General features: G+C 34.6%; 1 protein-coding gene across 1 annotated transcript in view; it reads left to right on the top strand.

Annotated features, from left to right (window-relative positions):
• The window catches only part of KCNU1 (potassium calcium-activated channel subfamily U member 1), a 274,056-nt gene that overhangs the window by 118,553 nt on the left and 134,019 nt on the right, over window positions 1-21,484 (top strand). Inside the window, exons 13-17 of the mRNA XM_044659543.1 lie at window positions 605-687; window positions 2,526-2,595; window positions 4,470-4,622; window positions 14,820-14,932; window positions 15,692-15,760. Coding sequence (XP_044515478.1) covers window positions 605-687; window positions 2,526-2,595; window positions 4,470-4,622; window positions 14,820-14,932; window positions 15,692-15,760 — 488 coding nt within the window. The remainder of the gene's footprint in view (window positions 1-604; window positions 688-2,525; window positions 2,596-4,469; window positions 4,623-14,819; window positions 14,933-15,691; window positions 15,761-21,484) is intronic.

The raw sequence follows: 21,484 nt of genomic DNA, 5'->3' as shown, positions 1-21,484 counted from the left end.
ACCTTTAAATTTATCAGTATTATTATTTTCTCCATCATGTTTTTAAGTCTAAACAATCAACAAAAGAATAAAACAAGCTCAATTTGTAGCATTTGTTGATTCCTCAGGTGTGAATGCTCATACTGAAATTTTAATGATCAGCTTTCCAGAGCTGGAACAAGTCAGCTCCAACACATTTAGGTCAGGAGACCTGGGCTCATCTTTTGTCTTATAAGCTATATGGCCTTGGAGAAATCAAATCATTTCTCAGCATATTTATTTCCTTTTCTGACAATTAAGGGTAATAATACTTATACCACCTCCTTCTAGAATCTCTGTAAAGACTGTGATTTTTAAACTTGAAAGCATCATTGGTAGTTATTTTTACTAGCTTCTATCTACAGCTCTTCTCAATCAGTTATCCTGGGTCCTATGAAAACTGTGGGCCTGGTATAAAAGAGGATTTCTCCACAGTCCCTTGCTTCTGTAATCACAGAGATTTCCCTACTGGGAGGTTACTCTCATGGCTCTTTTGCCTTTAAATCATAAGCCAGTTCAGGATCAAGGCAGTCCTAAGTTCCCCAAATATCTGACATGTTGGTCTCTGTTTGATCTTGAAGAGTAGGTGGAATCTTCGGAAGCCTGCCTGATTTTAGCCAACCCTTCGTGCACTGATTCACATATGGAAGACACTGCTAACATAATGAGGTAAGAGCATGTTTCATTCTTCAGTATTTGTTTTGTTCCATCTTCTCAAAGTGCTAAGGATGGGAGTAAAAAGAAGGATGTGGCACCTCTGGGTGGAGAATTTTATTGGGTTTAGAAGAGACTTTAGACATCATTGTGTCCAATCTTCCACTCTATAAATGTCCCCCAGAGGTAGCCTCTCAATCCTTGCCCGAACATTTTCAGAGACAGGGAACTTATAGCTCCTAAAACAATTCAGTTGAACAAGCACCAGTTGAAACTATATATTCACAGCCCTTTTCTAGGCATTGTTTCATTTCAATATATTATAAGGTATTATCTGTGGAAATAGAACTCTTTTCACTTTCTTAATCCTATTATGCAGTCACAGAGGGGAAGAAGATGGACAAATCCTGCTCTATACTCCAATCACAATGCTTTTCTGGGTTTCCCCAAAATATATTCATTTCAAATGTCAAAGTCCCTGATGGCAAACCTATGACACGCGTGTCAACACTGACATGTAGCCATTTTTGGTGACATGAGGCCACATACAGCCGCATATAGAGAGAAGTATGTTATTTAAAATATAAATATTGCAAAATTATTGTTTCTTTCTCGAAGTGACACGTCACCCGAGTTATGCTTGGTTTTTGTCGAATTTTGACACACCAACCTCAAAAGATTGCCCATCACTGGTCTAATTTCTCTCTGTCTCTCTCTGTCTCCTGTCTCTTTTTCTCTGTCTTTGCGTCTGTCTGTCTTGCTCTTTCTCTCTTTCTCTCCATAAAGATAGACTTACCTTTCAGTATGGTTTCTGCCATGAGGTTTTTTTGTTTGTTTGGGTTAATTTATTTATTCATTTTTGGTTTGGTATGATTCATTGAACCATTTGCTCTCAGTGACTCACTTTTTGGCCAATGGCAAGATGAGTCAAGACTAGTATTACCACTTGAGGCTGCAGAAGACTCAAAAGTTCATTGGATTATTCATTCATCTGAGTCATAATTTTGTTTTTGCATATGTTATATGCATATGTACATTCAGATCAATATAAAGGTGTTAATTTGCACTATACAGATTAAATAACAAGTCCTCTTTGTATATATGTCTGTATATGTATCAATGTATATATGTGTGTGTATAACCATTCTTAATCACGCATATGAATCAATGAATGGATAAAATAATGAATATTCATCATGCTAAGTCAACATTATACACTGAAATATGTGAGATTTGGTTTTTGTACAACAAATTGACTAATAAGCATTTATTAAATTGTACATCCATATATATGCTGGGTACCATGTTAGATACTAGGGATACAAAAGTTAAAGTGAAATAGTTCCTTTTGTCAAGTAGTCTACATTCTGTTACAACTAACTTAAAGCATGGAAAGTTAATAACATTCATTTTTTGGGCCACTTTGTAGGCTTGTATTTGAAGATATTTAGACTGAAAATCAAACTTTTTTGCCTCTTGAAGAGGCCTAAATAGGAGTCTGTGGAGAGGGTTTTAGATGTATCGGTCTAACATATGGTATATTAAAGTATTGAGCCTTTCATATGTCATCATAACTTCTACTCATGCCAGGTGATAATTTGTTTATGGGCTCTTCATCTGAACAGTTGAACTTTCCACAACTGTAGTTTGCTGAATCTAAGAATATATTATGGTTTTCCCCTTCAGTTACCTATACGTGCATATATATTCAACAAAATAGCTAAATACCAACATTATAAACTATGATCCTGCCTCATGTAAAACAAACAAATTTTCCCCCATTTTTAGGTCTGTATTAAAGAAGTGTTTTAACCTACACAAGCAGACTGAGAAGCATATGTTTTTTCACACAGGGTGCTCTCTATCAAGAACTATTACCCAAAGACCAGAGTCATCATACAGATAATTCAACCCCAAAACAAGGTATGATAGCAGCTCAGTCTACCTAACGTTATGGGATCATTAAATCATTGGTTAGAATTGGGAAGCAATGAAGAGGACATCTAGTCCAAATCCCAAATTGAGGCTTAGTTATGGAATAACAGAGCTGAAAGGATTCCTCAAACCCCTGTATCTCAGCAAAAATCCCCTCTATAGCTCAACATAAGGTCAAACAATGTGTTTGATTGAAAGCTTTCAGTGAGGGATGGTAATTATTGCCTTCCAAATTATCCTATTCCATATTTGGATGGATCACAATATTCAGGATTTTGTACTTATATCCACTAGCTATTGAACTCTGTATATCTTCTCCTCCCTTTTTTTAACCTAATTCCACTCTTTGAGGTCAAGTAGAATAGGCCTTATTTCTCTTCCAAATGATAGTCTTTCAAATATTTAAAGTCAGCTATTGTAACTCCACAAAGGCTTCTCTCCTCCAGGCTAACCATCCCCAAAGTCTTCCATCAATCCTCATACAGCATGACCTCAAGCACTTTCACAGCCTTGACTTGTGGTCTCTATAAACTTTTCAGCTTTTCAATGTCCTTCCTAAATCTGGTACATTGAATGGAACATAACACTATGGAGATTATCTCACTAGGTCATTATATATAGAGGAGCTGTCACTTCTCTTACCCTGGCCACTACAATTCAGACTACACTAACCTCTTTAGCTGCCATAAAATTCCATCTTGCTCTAGTAATCTAATACACCAAGATGGGCTTTTCTGCTTGGCTATGAGGTTACACATGACTTTGGATTGGTTTTTAATGAAATTATTTGTCTATAATATGGATATTTGCTGATATTCATCACAAAAAGGTGTGGCTTTGGATGCATATCAGAGCCCAAATGTTTAATTTGAATTTATAGAACTAGATTTCAATTTTGCTAAAGTAGGTTCAGTTGAAAGAGATTCTTTATAAAAATAATTTCCTAGGTATCTATTTTCTTCAAGGTACTATGTTAGATATTGGTGGAACAAAGAAACATCTAGCATTTGCAAAATGAAAGGATGAATTTGTTCTCATAACCATGATGGAGCTAAGTAAGCAATGAGAATGACTTATATGCTCATGTATAGAGGAAAAATAATATAATGGAAATATGCATTAGTCCTCACCTTAAATCTTGATTTTACCACTTACTAGCTCTTGGTGACCCTGTGAAAGTAGATAATTTTTTCAGAGCCTCAGTTTTGCCATCTATATTATTTTTTTATTTTTTAGAAAAGTTTTATCCAGGGTTACATGATTCATGTTCTTGATCTCTCTGCCCCCCCCCCCCATAGTCGATGTGCATTTCCACTGGTTTCTTTATGTATCATCGCTGATCAAGACCTAGTTCCATATTATTGATTGTTTTGCCATCTATAAAATGAGGATCACAGTACTTTAATTAGTCATGTCTTAGGAATGTTATGAGGGAAACAAAGTTGAAGAAATGTGTGTTATATTTTGATTGTTGTTCAGTTATTTTTCAGTAATTTCCAAGTCTTTCTGATCCCATTTGAGGTTTTCTTAGCAAAGATACTGGAGTGGTTCACCATCTCTTTTTCCAGCTTATTTTACAGATGAAGAAACTGAAGCAAATACGGTCAAGTGATTTGCCTAGGGTCATATAGCTAGTATCTGAAGCCAAATTTTAACTTAGAAAGATGAGTCTTTTTGACGACAAGTCTAGTACTCTATCCACTGTCCTACCTAGGTACCCATTATTGTTATGAACTGTGATTGTGTCAAAGAATGAAGAATAAATGATTCAGGATCATTTTTCAGAAAGAAAAATTACTTTTACAAAGACTTCTAGACTTGTGCACATTATTAATGCCTAACCTACTTTCCAATTTAAATAGGATTACCTGCTAAAGATTCCCCACTGGAACAGGACTTCTGGAGACAACATCATCTGCTTTGCTGAACTGAAGCTAGGATTAATTGCTCAGGGCTGTTTGGTTCCAGGTTTAGCAACTTTTCTAATTTCCCTTTTTATGGAACAAACTGGAAAGGTAATCATGCCAGAAAGTACAAAAATGACATTAAATCGTAACCAAATCCCCATGCCCAAGTTTTCTGTTTTTAAAAATAGATGACAGTTTGAGAATCACAGGACACATGGAGGAACTGGAGAGTCTGAGTGGCTAATGGTTGCACATGGTTGGGAAGCTCCTATAGAAAATCAAGAGAAACAAAATTAAGTCTCAATCTCTTTGCTGATTAACTAACCCTGGAAAAGTTATTTACTTTTTCCATACCTCAATTTCTCCTTCTTGATAATGGAAATGATATACTCGGGGATACAATAAAAATCTGAATCTAAAAGAAAGTGGTTTGAACACTTATCATTTTGCAAACCTTAAAGTATTCTGTAAATGGTAGCTACTCTTATTTTAGGAAGAAAGATATGAGGCTAACCTAGTTGGCAGTATTGTTACCACTAAAATAATTTTCTTAGGATGATTACCTGAGGCCCCAAGAAGTTAAATGGCTTATCAAGGATCACAAAGGCAATCAGCAACAGAATACAGATTCTAGCCTGTCTTCCTACAACAAATGCAGCAAATACTCCACTGTACTGAATGATATTGTTGTTCAGTTAGGTCTCACCCCATTTGGGGTTTTCCTAGGAGAAATACTGCAGTAGTTTACCATTTCTTTCTTTAGTTCATTTTATAAATGAGGAAACTGAGGCAAAGATGGTTAAGTGACTTGCCTAGAGTCCTAATTTCTGAGGCTAGATTTGAAGTGACAAAGATATCTACTTGACTTCATGCCTACTGCTCTATTTACCATGGCACCTAGCTGCTGGGTAAACATAATTAAAAACTAATATTCTAACAGATTGGTGAGCTCTTTATTGAGGGTACTTGCTATTTTTATGAGAATCTATAAATATGCGTTGTCTATTTCTCTATTACACTATGATATTGCAGTTTTTTTTTTTTAAATACTTACCTTTCGTCTTAGAATCAATACTCCGTATTAGTTCTGAGGCAGAAGAGTAGTAAGGGCTAGTCAGTGGGGGTTAAGTGATTTGCCCAGGGTCACACTACTAGGCAGGCTCTGAGGCCAGATTTGAACCCAGAACCTCCTGTCTCTAGGCCCGGCTCTCAATCCACTGAGCTATCCAGCTGCCCCCATATTGCAGTTAGAAAGGAAGCATAAGATGGAGGCAAAGATTCTTGGGGGTAGAGGGGGAACCCAATGTAGGAAGAGGAGCAGAAGACCAAATGACACCTGAAAGAGGCGCTCCTTCCCTGGGTCCCCCAATTTCCAAGGGGACCCCCGTAGTCTCACAGTATCAGTGGCCAACAGTGAGTGAGGAGGGGATTGCTACATTGATTCCACATCATTCCCTTAGCTTCATCCTCCTGCTCATTAGCCACCATAATACAAAATGATTCTGTACTTGGCATAACCATTGATATGCTTTTATTGCACAGTTTATGTTCTTGTTATCTTTTTGCCTTTACAATGTTTATAATCCATGTGAATAATAATAATAATAACGTTAATAGCTAGCAATTATATAGCCTTTTAAGATTTGCAAAGTGTCTTACAAATAATATCTCATTTGAATCTCAAAAGAGCTCTAGGACATAGATGCTATTATTATTCCCATTTCACAGTAGAAGAAAATGAGCCAAAGTACTTAAATGATTCTTAATCAATAATTCACATAGCTAGTAAGTATCTAATGGTGGATTTGAACTCCTGCCTTCTTGACTTCAGGTCTAGCATTCACTCTGCTGCACCACATTGCTGCCTAAGCAACTTACATTATAAGATGATAAGAACTAGATAATAGTAGCAGACTTTACTGAAATATGGTAAAGTGTGAGAAAATTCAGCCTGGTGGGTTAAGTGCTGAAAGTGAGTTATAGGGAACTAGTTTTCAACCCCACTTCAAACATTTAAACTCACAAGTCACTTATCATTTTTGGGCCTCACTTTCCTCTTCTGTAAAATGGGAAGTAAAAATAACTATTACCTCACAAAGAAACTTTGAGGATCCAATAAGAAAGTGTTAAGCACTGTGTTAACTTAACAAACTATATAAATATCTTTTATTATTATTGTTTCCTCAATGGTACTACTGAATAATCAAGATTTGGCTAGAGTGGGAGAGTCTTAAAAAGCCTAGTAGAAATTTGCCTTCCTATAATTTGAAGGATGTTAATCATCCTGCTAAGTAAGTAGGACTGGGGCATTTCTACTCCTGGAATACTTCTAAAGAGTCATAATTTAATTCATGTGAGTTTTCCTTCTGTTACACAGATCACAGCCTCTCCATACCTTAGTAAAAAATACCTTGAGTCTTTGTACCCAAAGTCACTTATTATTGCTTTGTTAGTCATTTTCCTTCATGTCTGCCTCTTTGTGACACCATTTGGAGTTTTCTTGCCAAAACTACTGGAGTGCTTTACCATTTCCTTCTCTAGCTCATTTTACAGATGAGGAAATCAAGGAAAACAGTTTAGTCACTTACTCAGAGTCACATAACTGGTAAGTATCTGAGACTATATTTGAACTCAGGAAAAGTCTTCCTGACTCCAGGTCCAGCACTCTTATCCACTGTACCACATAGCTGCCCTTCCAGTGTCTTTCAATTTTGTAGACAAAAATGAAATGAAAATAAAAAACAATGATGGGTACTGAGGGTTGCAAATAAAGAAGTAGTAAATAGGAGAGAAGAAAGAATAAAATTAAATAATTGACCAAGAAGATACAAACTTTGAAAAACACAACATACTTTGCAATCTTCTCAGCCAATATGAAAGAAATAGAAAAGAATAATCAACAAGCATTATGCTGCCTAAAGAAAGTTCATGTTGACACACTGAATATGCTTTTACTATCACCTAGTGGTCAGTGGATGTCTCCAGTAAATGGCATAAATTCAAGGGAATTGAATTTTACTGGCTTATATATTCAATGAGTGACAAAGAATTATGGTATCTGCTATGACTGCTGTGATTTTAGTTAGTCATTCTGAGCAATGTGAGTACTTTATAAGTTTCATGGGATTATAGCTGGGAAATATGGGAAAGAAATCAATTTTTTCTCTTACTTAAAAGTTAAAATTTTCATTTTGAAGATAACTGCATATCAATGCCAACTTCATTTGGGGTGGCATTTTGTGAAACAAGGAAAGTTAAATGGGTATATGGTTAACTGAGCTCTTTCCTGGTGGAGGGATCTACAAATCAGGTCTACAAGTCACTTCAAGAGTCTTGTCTTGTAATAGAACAAAGTTTTCTAAAACCCTTTGTTCTACGTTTTTGGTCCTCAAGTTGGGAGGAAAACATTAACTGATGCTAGGACTTGATTGAATAAGGAAACAAGTTGCCTGAGGACCAAAAGTCTTGAATATTTTTTATTGTTATAAAGTAGGAAAAATATTGTACTTGAAATTGGAAATTCAATTCATATCTAGGCCCTGTCATTTCTTAGCTATGTGACACTTAAGCAAGTCATCTTGTCTCTGAGCCCATTTCCTTGTCAGAGGGCAAATTACTTCATTTTGGGGAAGGAAGAAAACTATTTATATCTGAGCATCACTTTCCAAATCTATAAGATAATAGTAATAATGTTTTTACTTTCTACCACATATGTTAGTTAAGGAAAAGTCTTTGTAAATATTAATGCCTTACAGAAACATATGTGACTATCTTTTCTTTACCTCAGCTTTTTATCTATGAAATGGAATTAAAATTCTAGAATCTAGAATAAATAAATGAGTTGATTTTTGTCAAAGCCTTCACCTCTCAGATTCAAAGGTCTGACTGAGATTGGGGCTACATGTTTTTAATTACTCTATAAGCACAATGAGACACAGTAATATGAGGAGGGCTTTTATTTGTTTGCATATTTGTTTATTGATCCTTACAGTGAAGCATTGCCATCAGCTTTAACTTAATGTCCAAAATGGCTAGCTTTCTGTTCTCTGGCCTCCTAGTATCCATATTCCAAATAGTTCTTGATATTTTTTTCTTTCTGATACTTTTCAAACTGCCCTAGGAGTTCTTTTTTATCTACATAGTTATCTTTTATGGTCCTCTGCTAAAAATGGGAATACTTAGATTAGTGATAACAATCCTATTTCTGAGCTAATGGAGAATTAAACAATGGGATAGATTAGTGAGGTGAATCCATCCCATTAAATGAATTCAAGAGAGATCAGAAAACCTCCAGTAAAGTGGAATGAGGTTGACTGGGTGAAGGATCTTACTCAGTTCCTCAGATGGGCCTGAACTGCCAAATGGATAGTTTTGGTTTTTTTCATCTAAATCAGCTGCTCAGGGCACTGATGATTTTTTTCTGAATGAGAGTCATGATTGTTATTAAAAGCCAACTTCATCATTAAAGCACTGTCACTCCTAGTCAAAAATGCTGAATTATCCAGAATTGTCCACAATGGATACATGTAGTCACACTTTACCCTTTATTTGGGGGAGCCACTCAGCTTTAGGGATCAAGGCACCTGGAGCTGTGATTTGTACTTTTCATTCCAATAAGGAAACCAGGGTATCAGAATTGGTAGGAATAGAACAAGGAGGTGACGTCACCTGGTAATATTAACAATGGAAGTTCAGAGCCAATAATCAAGACAAAACAAGTAGATTCAGAGCTGGTCATTTAGAAACAATACCATCTCCCTCCAAACATGTATTTCTCTGGTTACCTGTTACTTGGTTATGATCTATTTCTCCCTTTTAGCAGCATTTCACCCCACACACATACCTTGGCAATATGTTTACCTACTACTACTTATAATGTGTACCTTCTTGGTTACCTGGCTCAAATGAGGACTTGATGTTGACTTTCACAATTATGAATATGTTACAGACCACTTTAATTTTTTTTGGCTCCACAATTCACTAAAAATTCACTTGTGTTGCATTCTAGGAATAGAGTAGGTTAGGTTAAAAGTTTACTTCACTCTCCAAATTCCCTCACAAATATTTAAGAATAGTCCTTCTAAGTGAACTTTAAAGCAGCAAATGTGATTAAGAGTCAGGGAGAAATAATGCTCCATCATGAGACAACTTGAAAGGACCAAATAAACAGATGGTTGACTGAGGGAAGACTATAAGGACTACATGAACTAACTAGATAGATGTTGTATCAAACTGTGGCTACAAAAGTGGAGAAATGAATAAACAAGTGAATGAACCCCAGGAGAAGTTTTAGCAGCTTCTACATTAAGACAGTGAAGGGTATAGAGTACCACATTTTGAAGATCGAAGGAGCTGGGTTTACAAATACCTAGCAAAGTCTGAAAAAAGTTTCAAATTTTGTGACCAGAACCAAATGGAAAATTTCGTATGCAGGAATGAGAAGAAATATAAGATAATATGAAAGACCAATATAAAAGATTTAAATAGTCTGAATGTTCATATATGGGAAAATGGTATGTTTGAACCTTAATAATGGCATCATTAATTAGGTGGTTTGAAGGAGAATTTAGAGATGGAAGCTTTGAGGTCAAATTCAATATAACATAATGAGTTAAAAACAAAATGAAATTAGATGTAGAAGATAAATTGGAATAATTATCTTATAAAAAAGAAGCATAAATGCAAGTAATGTTACAGTGAAAGAAAGCAGATGATGGAAAGTTGGTAATGTTAGTATCTCATTCTCATTTGATCTGGGTAAAAGAAGAGGGGAAAAAGAAGGGTAAATTTTTTCTTATAAGGAGATAAGAAAACTAGGGATAATTTTTAAAGGAAGGAATCTCTTACAAAGTACACAGTTTAAAAAAGAAGAAAATACTGGGATAAAATAAGGGATGGATTTATAGAAGTTATTTATGTTAATAAATAAAAGGGTAAGAAAGAGATTAAGTAGGGACTTATAGAAGGGTAAATAGATTAACAACTAGGAGTGTAAGAAGAAGAGAAAAGGGTGGGGAACTTACAAGAATGAGAGAGGAAAATTAAAATGGGACTGAAGAAGGAATTGGGTATTAAGGAGGTAGTAGGTTAGAGGAAAATTAGATTTCTGAGGAAGAATAACATAAAAAGAAAGACAAAGAAGAAAAAAACAATAAAGAAAACCAGAATGGAGGGAAACACACAGCTAGTAATTATAACTTTGAATGGGAATGAGATGAATTTACCCATTAAAGGGTAACCAAGAGCTGAATGGATTAAAAACTGAAGCCCAAGGATATGTTGTTTACAAGAAATACATTAGAAAATGAGAGAGACAGAGTAATAATAGAGGGAGGGAATAGAATATATTGTGCTTTAGATGACAAAAATCAATAATAGTCTCAGAGAAATTTAAAGCTGAAATAGATCTAATTAAAAGAGATAAATATGAATACATTATTTTAAAAGAAACCATAGGTAATGAAATATTCTCAGTACTAAACATTTATGTACCTAATGTAATAGCATCAAGTTTTTTTTTTAAAGAAAAAACTAAAAAAGTTACAAATGAAAATAGATAACAAAACTATAATAGTGGGAGAATTTAACTTTTGCTTCTTAAAATTGGATGAATTGAGCCAAATATAATTAAAAAAGAAGTTAAGGACATAAAGAAAATCATAAATAAATTAGATATGATAGACATCTGGAAAGAACTGTATGGAGATAAAATGGAATATACTTTTTCTTAGGAACATGATAATTTTACAAAAATTAACCATATATTAAGTTACAAAAATTTATAATTGAATGAAGAAAAGCAAAAATATTAAATGCATCCTTTTCTGGTCAAAATGCAATATAAATTACATTTGATAAGGAATCATGGAATCACAAAATAAAAATTAATTGGAGACTAACAATCTTAAAGAATGAGTGAGAACTAGTCATAATAATAACTAATTTTATTAAATATGATAACAATGAGACAATATACCAAAACTTATGGGATACAACAAATTTAATAGAAGAAAATTTATACCTCTAATGTTTATATCAATAAAGAACAGGTCAATAGATTGGTTATACAACTTAAAAATCAGAAAAATAACAAGTAAAAACCTCCATTTTCAATACTAATTTGAAAATACTAAAAATAAAAACTGAGATTAATAAAATTGAATCTAAGAAAGTCATTGAACTTAAAAAAATGAAGTTTATTTTATGGGAAAAAATCCAGCAAAGTAGATAAAGACTTGGTTAATATGATTTTTAAAAAGAGAGAAGAAAACCAAATCACTAGCATAAAAATAAAAGGGTGAATTTACTACTAATGAAGATGAAATCAAAACAATTATTGAGTTATTTTGCCCAATTATATGTGAACAAATTTTATAATTTAAGTGAAATGAATAAAATGTTATAAAAAGTATGAATTGACTAGACTAACAGAGGAAGAAATAGAATATTTAAATAAACTTATTTTAGAAAAAAGAGGGGAAAAAAACATCAGGACCAGATGGATTTACAAATGAATTTTACATAATATTTATTAATTTATTTTTAACCCTTAACTTCTGTGTATTGGCTCCTAGGTGGAAGAGCAGTAAGGGTGGGCAATGGGGGTCAAGTGACTTGCCCAGGGTCATAAAGCTGGGAAGTGTCTGAGGCCGGATTTGAACCTAGCACCTCCCATTTCTAGGGCTTACTCTCAATCTACTAAGCTACCCAGCTGCCCTCTTACATAATATTTAAAGATCATCTGATTCTAATAATAACTTACTTAGAACATTTGGTAAGAAAGAATCTTACCAAACTCCTTTTATTAAACATATATGGTTCTGAAAACCGGAAGAGCAAAACAGAGAATGAAAATTATAGGCTAATTTAATTAATGTCTATGAATATAAAAATTCTAAATAGAATATTAGTCAGGAGACTACAACAGTAAATCATAAGTATTATACATTTTGAACGGACAGGATTTATATCAGGTTTGGAGGGATGGTTTAATATTAGGTAAACTATTAACATAATTTATTATATCAACAAAAAAGTAACAATAATCATATGATTATAACACTAGATGCAAGAAAATCTTTTGACACAATATACTCATTTCTATTAAAAGGAGTAAAACAAAGATGCCCATTATCACCACTATTTTTTTATTCTGTACTAAAAATGTTAGCAATAGCAATAGGAGGAGAAAAAAATTAAAGGTATCAGAATGGGCAAAGAAGTAATAAAGCTATCTTTATTCATCAATATGATGATATATATTTAAAAATCCTGGAGATTCAACTAAAACTTAATTTTAGCAATTTAACAGGATATAAAATAAGCCCACATAAATTTAACATTTCTGTATATCACTAAAAATGTCCTGCAGGAAGAGACAGACAGTAAGAGAAAACTCTTTTAAATTAAAGTTCGATAGAATAAAATACCTCAGATTATATTTTCCAAAATGAATCCAGAAAATATGTGAAATAATTACAAAACACTTTTTATACAATTAAAGTCATATTTAAGTAATTGGAGAAATATTAATTGTTCATGGGTGGATGGAACCAATATAAATAAAACAACAATCTTCTACTTATTCAATGTCTTCCTAATTACACTACTAAAAATTATTTTATCGTATTGAAAAAAAGTAATAACAAAATCCATTTGGATAATCAAAAGGTCAAGAATACCAAAGAAATTAATGGGGAAAAAATGTTAAGGAAAGAGATCTAGCAGTGCCAGATTTCAAACTGTCTTATAAAGCAGTAATTATGAAAACTATCTAGTCCCAGCTAAGAAATACAAAAATAGATCAATGAAATAAACAAACAAAAAAAAAATAAAGCAAACAGTCATAAAAATGATTGTGGTAACCTTGTGTTTAGCAAAGGTAAATTTCCAATTTTTTGGAATAAGAATTTACTATGTGGTAAAAATCACTGGGGAAACTAGAAGGTAGTTTGGCCAAAACTAGATTTAAACCAATGTCTTACACCAATAACATTTCAGAACATTTCTGACAAAAAGGTTATTTCTCTTTACAGAAAGATGAAATCTGCTTCTCAGCAATCTCACCTATTACTTCCTTAAGAAGGACATTAATCTTTAGAGCTATCATACTAAAATTGATTATTAAAATTACTGAATACCCAAGTTAGAAATGACCTCAAATGCTAAATAATCCAGATCATCAGACCTCCCTTCCATATAATCCCTGAGAAGTGGGTGTCGATCTTTTCCTTGAATACCTCCAGTAATTATGAATCTACTCTGCAAACACAAGCATTCCATTTTTGAAGTTAATCAAGTGCAAAAGATCTAACCTCTCATTCAGTATACATGACACACTTTAGAATACCAGATATTCATCAGAAAGAATATCAACATTCATATTCCTTTTTCTGGCTAGGTATTTCTACTTCAGATCTCCTCACATCACGAAATAGTAAAGGACTCCACACTGTTCTTAAACTTCCTGTGGAAGGATACTTTCTGAATTTTGGAGAATGCCACAGGTTTGGTAGGGAGCATCCAAACATTTCACTTCACCTCAGTTCAAAGCAACACGTTTTTATTAAGCACTCACTATGTGTGGGGCACTGTAAGCTTCTGAAGATCAGAAAACAAAAATGAAATGAAATGAAAGCAGTAGTTGGTGCAATAGATACCATGTACAGTAGAAACTAGACCTGGAATCATCAAGATCCGATTTATCCCTAGAACCTTCCTAGCTATGTGACCCTGGATAAGTCATTTCATCTCTGTCTTCCTTAGTCTCTTCCACTGCAAACTGGGAATGAGAATAATACCTCATAAGGTTGTTGTGAGAATCAAATGAGATATTTGTAAAATGCTTGAGTAGCTGCTATATAAGTGCTTTTTCTCTTCTTTCCTCCCCCTTCCACATGTATATGCCAATAAATGAATACAAGGATATACAATGGAATAAGATTAATTTCAAAAAGGAGAGAGAGATTTATTAATTGGAAGGTGGGGAATGTTCAAGGCACAAGAAGGACAGTATAATAAGAGAGACCAAGACAGATCCTGAAAACCAACTTTACTCTTGCTGACTATTATATAGCTTTTGAGTTCCCCAAGTGGAGTAACTGGGAAGTTTGCAACTCTTAGAATTTGCTGTGATGTGTCCTCTGTCATAAAGCAGTGGGGAAGGTTTGCTTTCCAGGATAAGGAAATATTCTAAATGCCAACAAGGGCCAGTTCTGACAAAGCAATGCAGAGTAGCCCCAGTAGGTTTTAGTATCCTTGATTTCTATATATGTGTACTTTCTGCTCTATGGTCATGTATTCTAGGCAATCCCCAAACATCCCTGGCAGGAGCTTCTTGTAGATGGCCTGAGCAACAAAATCTTCACTCACTTCCTCTCTTGTGATTTTGAAGGAATGAGTTTTCGTGAAGTTTCCCGGTAAGTCAATGTGGGTCCTTTCCCCTTCTTCACCTGTCCCATCCCCTCAGCTCGGCTTAGCAATGTGCTCTTAATACATTCAGGGTGGCTTAACCAGCAGATAAACTCTCCATTCCCCATAAATTTGTCTGCCTTTTCTTTAGTGCCTCCATTTTCTAAAACAATGGCCTTTTATGAGGAGGTAGAAATCTATAAGCATCATAGAACCACTGTTCATAAGCTTTATGGGGGAATGAGGGAGTAGTAGTGACTGCCCCACTGCCCCTACCTGATTGGATTTTTTCCATAAATCATATGGGGATAAAGCCATACATCCCTACCACCATTTTAAATCTCCTTTTCTATCTCCAATAAGGAATACAGAGGAGTTTTAGGGGAGGAGAGAAGGAAGAAAGATGAGGGCAGAGATGGTTTCATTTTTGTCTTTATATCCCTAGCTGCTAGCATGATGCCTGGCATAGAGACCACAATTTAGAAATATTCATTTAATTGAAATGAAAGAAAATGTAGTCCATTTGGAACTTTTCTGGCAGCAGCTCTTATCAAAGGGTACCAGAGAACAAGTGAAAGCCATTGAAAAGGCAATCCATTCATAGGGAGAGGTCTTCCTCATCTCTGATACCTTGTTTCTGTACTGACACCAAGTGTGGAACATGAATGATATATCTCTGTGAAATCATACTTAAGAGTAGAGACTACCTGCTTCTGTCTCCAGGCCTCTGCTCATCTCATTTTGTGCTTCTCTTTTCTCTTACCTAGACTCTGTTTTGTGAAGCTTCGCCTCATGCTCATAGCCATTGAATACAAAACGAAGGAGAATGGATTCAGGTACAGATGAGGTTTTCTTAAATTTTTTAGAAATACACTAAATCCAGTATTGTGATTTTTGTTTTCCTTGAAGACCCAAAGCTACATCCACACATTCAGTTTTCTTTTACCAGCAGAACTATTTTAGTGTAGAGATGGTCTATTATCACAACTTGCTAAAGACAGGAAGCAGTTCATTCAGACAAATGGGAAATGGTCTGGAATGTGCTTACTGACAGGTCTCAGAATGGTAGATCAGACAGTTCTCAGGGTTAGGATGTATTTCCTTACACAAATAGTATGTTCTACAACCTCCAACCATTGCTATACATTTTATCCTTAAGAGCCAGTCAAAAATCTTTTTTTCTTTGTTTTTTAAAATCCTTACCTTCCATCTTAGAATCAATACTGTGTATTGGTTCTAAGGCAAAAGAATGGTAAAGACTAGGTCATCGGCATTAAGTGACTTGCCCAGGGTCACACAGCTAGGATGTATCTGAGGCCTAATTGGAACCCAAGTCATCCTGTTGCTGGGCCAGGCTCTCAGTGGAGCTAGCTGTCCTCAGGGTAGCATGTTTTGGAAATATTTGGGAAGTGATAAGGAGTCTGGGATTCTGATAAGATAAGGTGACATTCCACTGTCTCAAGCACTGAATTTAGATTCAGATAGAAGGTGAATCAGGAGAATGACCAGGAAAAAGTATTTTCAAAATAACTCAGAAGAGACAGTGTCCAAGAAGGTAATTCGGAGAATGATATCAAATGCTACTGAGAAGTCAAGAAGACTAAGAAAATATTTGGCTATAAAAAGATCACTGGAAAGTAATACCCGAAATAAAGTGTTGGATTTGGAATCAAGAAGATTAGGAATATCTGAGGTCAAATCTGGTCCCAGTCACTAGATGTATGACCCTGAATCTCTGTTTGCCTTACTTTCCTCAATTATGAAAAAAGAACCTACCATACTAGTTTGTCAGAATCAATTGAAGTAATATTTCTAAAGCACCTAATTATAGTGCTTAACATGCATTAAACCCTGTGTAAATGCTTATCCCTCTACTTCAACTCACTTAAAGCAAGTAGTTTTATTTTAGTGATATGGTAGGAAGGCACATTGCAAAGACACTAAAAAGAATGACCAGGGATTCAGTGTCACATGGAGAATATAGGTCTTTGTGAGTCCTAAAAGATAGAGGGAACATGAAAAGAAGAAGAAAAAATGAGGAAATTTTGTTAGAAGAAAAGTACATTCCAAGGGCATGACTGGAAAGGGTTGGAAGTACTGGAATGAAATGCATGTTGTCATAGACAGAGAGGGGGCACAGAGCAGTTTTGCAGGCTTTGGCTGAGTTCTTATGTCAGTTAGGAGTTTAGAATCTTGGGGAAAAAGTTTCAGTTGGACCTGGGAACTCGTGGAGGGAACCAGGGCCAGCTGAAGCTCCTTCTCCTTTCTTGAGATTGAAAACCTAGCCTACCTTTGGAGTGTTTTTTGAGATTTGTTAATTTAGATAAAATCTTTGAATCTTCTAACCCTACCTCATTTTCCTACCTTAATTTCCCTTACCCAAATGTCTGATAGGAGTGAACAAGGAGAGTGAAACAGAGAGTTAGTTCAAATCTGTGAGAGTTTAGCTCTACACTTGCAGTAATTTATCTAGAGAGGTTTTATAGCCATCATCCTAATCCCTTTTGATTTCAAAATCACCTTGAGAGTTGAGTAAAGGCAGAACCTTTCTCAAACTCCATTCCTGCTTCCCTTCCCCCACCTGAGGTTTCTCTAAGAAGCTGTTAGGGCTTCCTTAATCCTTTTACCCTGACAATCTAACCTGAGAAGACAATAAACCCCTTTGTGTCTAAAACAGATCTGTTGGTTACTTCATTAGTTAATTAGTAAAAAAGGAAGGAAGAATAGAATCAACATACTCTAGGTTTGAGGGAAGCCTGGGTATCCATCTTGAAGGAGGTGTAACTCCAAAACAAGTCCCTTCCTGTGAAATTAACTAAAGCCTGTAGTTAATTTCAATCAGTCTATTTTCCTTTCAGTGTTTGTCTTTAGCCTAAGTCCTAGTCTGTATGCCCTGCTGCTGTTTGCCTGTTTAGATTAATTCATCCTCTCCCTGGCAATCCTTGTTACCTCAGTGTAATACTCCCTGACTTCAGACATTCCCTCATTGTCTCCTACCTCCCTTCATCATTGGCATCCTTCATCATTGAACCTTCCTTGTCCACTATATTGCCTTAACTTCCCTATTAGCTAATATATTCACTTGAATACCTTCAGCCTTGGATCCCTTGCTTTGTCTTGTTCCCTGATCCCATCAGTTATTACCCCTAGCTTCAGCCTCATATTATAGCTGGCATCTCCCTATTACATCCTACCTAATTCCATATTACCTCCCTAGCAAGTCCCTGATAACATCCCTTCTAAATCCCCCCATAACAATGTGTCATAGACTTGAGGAGGACTGGGAGAAGAGGACAAAGAGGCATCATTGGGGAGGAGTTAGTTTACTCTTAGACATGTGGAGATGAAGTAAGGAAGGTATTGAGAGTATAGTAGGTGCTAGCTAAAAGAGATTAAGAGTGTTCTCTCACAAGAGTAGAAGCCTTAGTCTCAATTCTAAGGCAAGAGCACTAGCAATAATAGCTATAGGAAAGCTGAGGAACTGGTTACAAAAGGAAACACTAGCACCTATGTCCAGAGGAGAACTAAATCTCTTCAGTGAAGACCACTACACAAACCAGGAGGGCAATGACAACACATCTACTTAGATAATATCACTTACAAAACAACAAAAACATACAAACCCTCAGAATTAGCTCTGAAAACAGTAACACAAAAATCTTAAAGCTTGTGGCAGGGGCAGCTGGGTAGCTCAGTGGAGTGAGAGTCAGGCCTAGAGACAGGAGGTCCTAGGTTCAAACCCGGCCTCAGCCACTTCCCAGCTGTGTGACCCTGGGCAAGTCACTTGACCCCCATTGCCCACCCTTACCAATCTTCCACCTATGAGACAATACACTGAAGTACAAGGGTTTAAAAAAAAAAAGCTTGTGGCAGTGTCCTATCATCCCAGGAGCAGAGCACAATGTTAATTAGAGTAAAAGTTAAGAAATAGACTGTAGGGGGCAGCTTGGTGGCTTAGTAGATTGAGAGCCAAGCGTAGAGATGGGAGGTCCTAGGTTTAAATCTGTCCTCAGACACTTCCCAGCTGTGTATTGGCTCCAAGACAGAAGGTAAGGGTTTAAAGAAAGAAAGAAATAGGCTGGATAAAATGATTAAACAACAAAAAGGAACTTCTACCATAAAGCAATAATATGGTGACAGAGATTAAGGTATAAACTCAAAAGAAGACAACAATGTCAAAATAGCTTAAAGAAAATTTTTTTTAAAAATGTGAATTGGGAACAAGTCCAAGAAATTTTAGAGGAACTCAAAAAGAACTTAAAAAACCAAATGAGAGAACTAGAAGCAAAAGTTAAAAAAAATAAATGAAATACAAGAAAATTCTGAAAAGAAAGTCAATGATATGTTAAAAGAGGCACAAAAAATAATAAAGAAAATAAGAACTTAAGAAACAGAATTGGCCAAAATGGCAAAAAAAACAAACAACAACAACAAAAAAAACCTTAAAAAGTAAAATTGGCCAAATAGGAAAAGAGGCATAGAAATTCACAAAAAAAAAATAGAATTAGACAAATAGAAAAAGAATAGAACATTGAAAAAATATTTCTTAAAAAAAATTACAATTGGGCAAATGGAAGCTAGTGACTCATTGAAACATTGACACATTAAGAAACAATAGAACAAAATTTAAAAATGAAAAATTAGAAGGAAATGTGAAATGTTTCATTGGAAAAACAACTAACCTTGAAAGTAGATCAAGGAGATTTTTTTTTTAATTTTATAGTCTAGAGATCACATTTCAAGAAATTTTCAAGGAAACTGTCCTGAAATCCTTGAACAAGAGAGTAAAATAAAAATTGAAAAACTATTAATTACCTCCTGAAAGAAATCTCAAAATGAAAACTCCTGGAATATTATAGCCAAATTTTAAGGTCCTCAAATCAAAGAGAAAATATTGCAAAGCAACCAGAAAGAAACAATTTAAAAATTATGCAGCTACAGTCAGGATCACACAACATTCAACAACTTTCACATTCAGAATTTAAAGACTTGGAGTATGATATTCCCGAAGGCAAGAAAGGTAGTATTATAACTTAGAATAATTTACCCAGCAAAATTGAGCATAATCCCTTTGGAAGAATTACATTTATGAAATAGAGGATGTTCAATTATTCCTGATAAAAAGACCAGAGTTGAATAGAAAATTTGACTCTTAAAATCAAGATGCATTAAATAAGGGAAATCATAAGGGATTTAATAGTTAAAATGTTTTCATTGCTATATGGGAAGATGATAATTGCAATTCTTAAGAACTTTATTATTAGGGCAATTCGAAGGAGTATTCATAGACAGAAGGCATTGATGTGATTTAAGTAGGATAGGATGATTGAAAATAAATTAAGGGATGATAAAAATGAACTAGGAGAAGGAAGAAAGGAGATAAAGAATGGGAGAATTATCTCACAAAAGAGACATGAAAGGAAGATAGCATGTACATACTTAGTTGTATACAAAAATCCATCTTACTCAATAAGGAAATAGGAAGGCAAGAGGTGAGGGGAAGACATAGTAGAAGGGAGTGTGGATTAAGGAAAGCATTGGTCAGAAGCAAAACAGACTTTTGAGAAGGAACAGTGTAAAAAGAGAGAAAGAAGAAGATACATGGGAAAATAGGATGAAAATAAATAAATTATAACCATTACTGTGAATATGAATGAGCTAAAGTCAGACACAAAATGAGCTAAACTCAGAAGCAAATAGCAGGATAAATTAAAAACAAGAATGTGCATTATGTTGCTTATAAGAAGACTTGAAACAGAATGACATCCAGAGTAAAAGTAAGAGTCTGAAGCAGAATCTATTATGTTTCACCTGGGAGGCAGGGTTGGGGGTGGGGAGCAATCATGATCTCGGACAAAGCACAACCAAAAACATAGGAAGTTCAATTTTGCTAAAAGGTCCCATAGAAAATAATGTAATATCAATATTAAACATATATGTACCAAATAGTATAGCATCCAAAATTTTGAAGAAGTTAAATATCCTAAAAGAAGAAACAGACTGTAAAATCATACTAGTGGGAAACCTAAACATCCTCCTTATATCTGGATAAATTTAGCCAAAATACAAACAAAAAAGACATTTAAAAGGTGATAATAATTTTAGAAAAGATATATATATATATATATATATATATATATATATATATATATATATATATATATATATGCTAGACCTCTGGAGAAAACTGGATGGAAATAGAAAAGAACATACCTTTTTCTTGGTAGTGTATAACATCTACACAAAAATTGACTGTATTAAGATGTAAAAATTTCACAAAAACTCAGAAACAGAAGCATTAAGTACATTTTTTTCAAATCATATTGTTATAAAAATTACATTCAATAAATGATCATAGAAAGATTTAAATTAATTAGAAACTAAATAACCAATTTCTAAAGAATAAGTGGTTCAAAGAACAAATCATTAAAGATGATCAGTAATTTCACTGAAGAAAATTACAATAAAATAAGATACTGAAATTTACAAGATATTGCTAAAGCAATTTGTAGGGGGAAATTTATGTCTTTAAATGCCTACATTAATAAATTAGAGAAAGA

The sequence above is a fragment of the Gracilinanus agilis genome, chromosome 2 (genome assembly GCF_016433145.1).
Source record: "Gracilinanus agilis isolate LMUSP501 chromosome 2, AgileGrace, whole genome shotgun sequence".
Taxonomy (NCBI): Eukaryota; Metazoa; Chordata; class Mammalia; order Didelphimorphia; family Didelphidae; genus Gracilinanus; species Gracilinanus agilis.
This window is presented reverse-complemented; position numbering and strand designations above follow the sequence as displayed.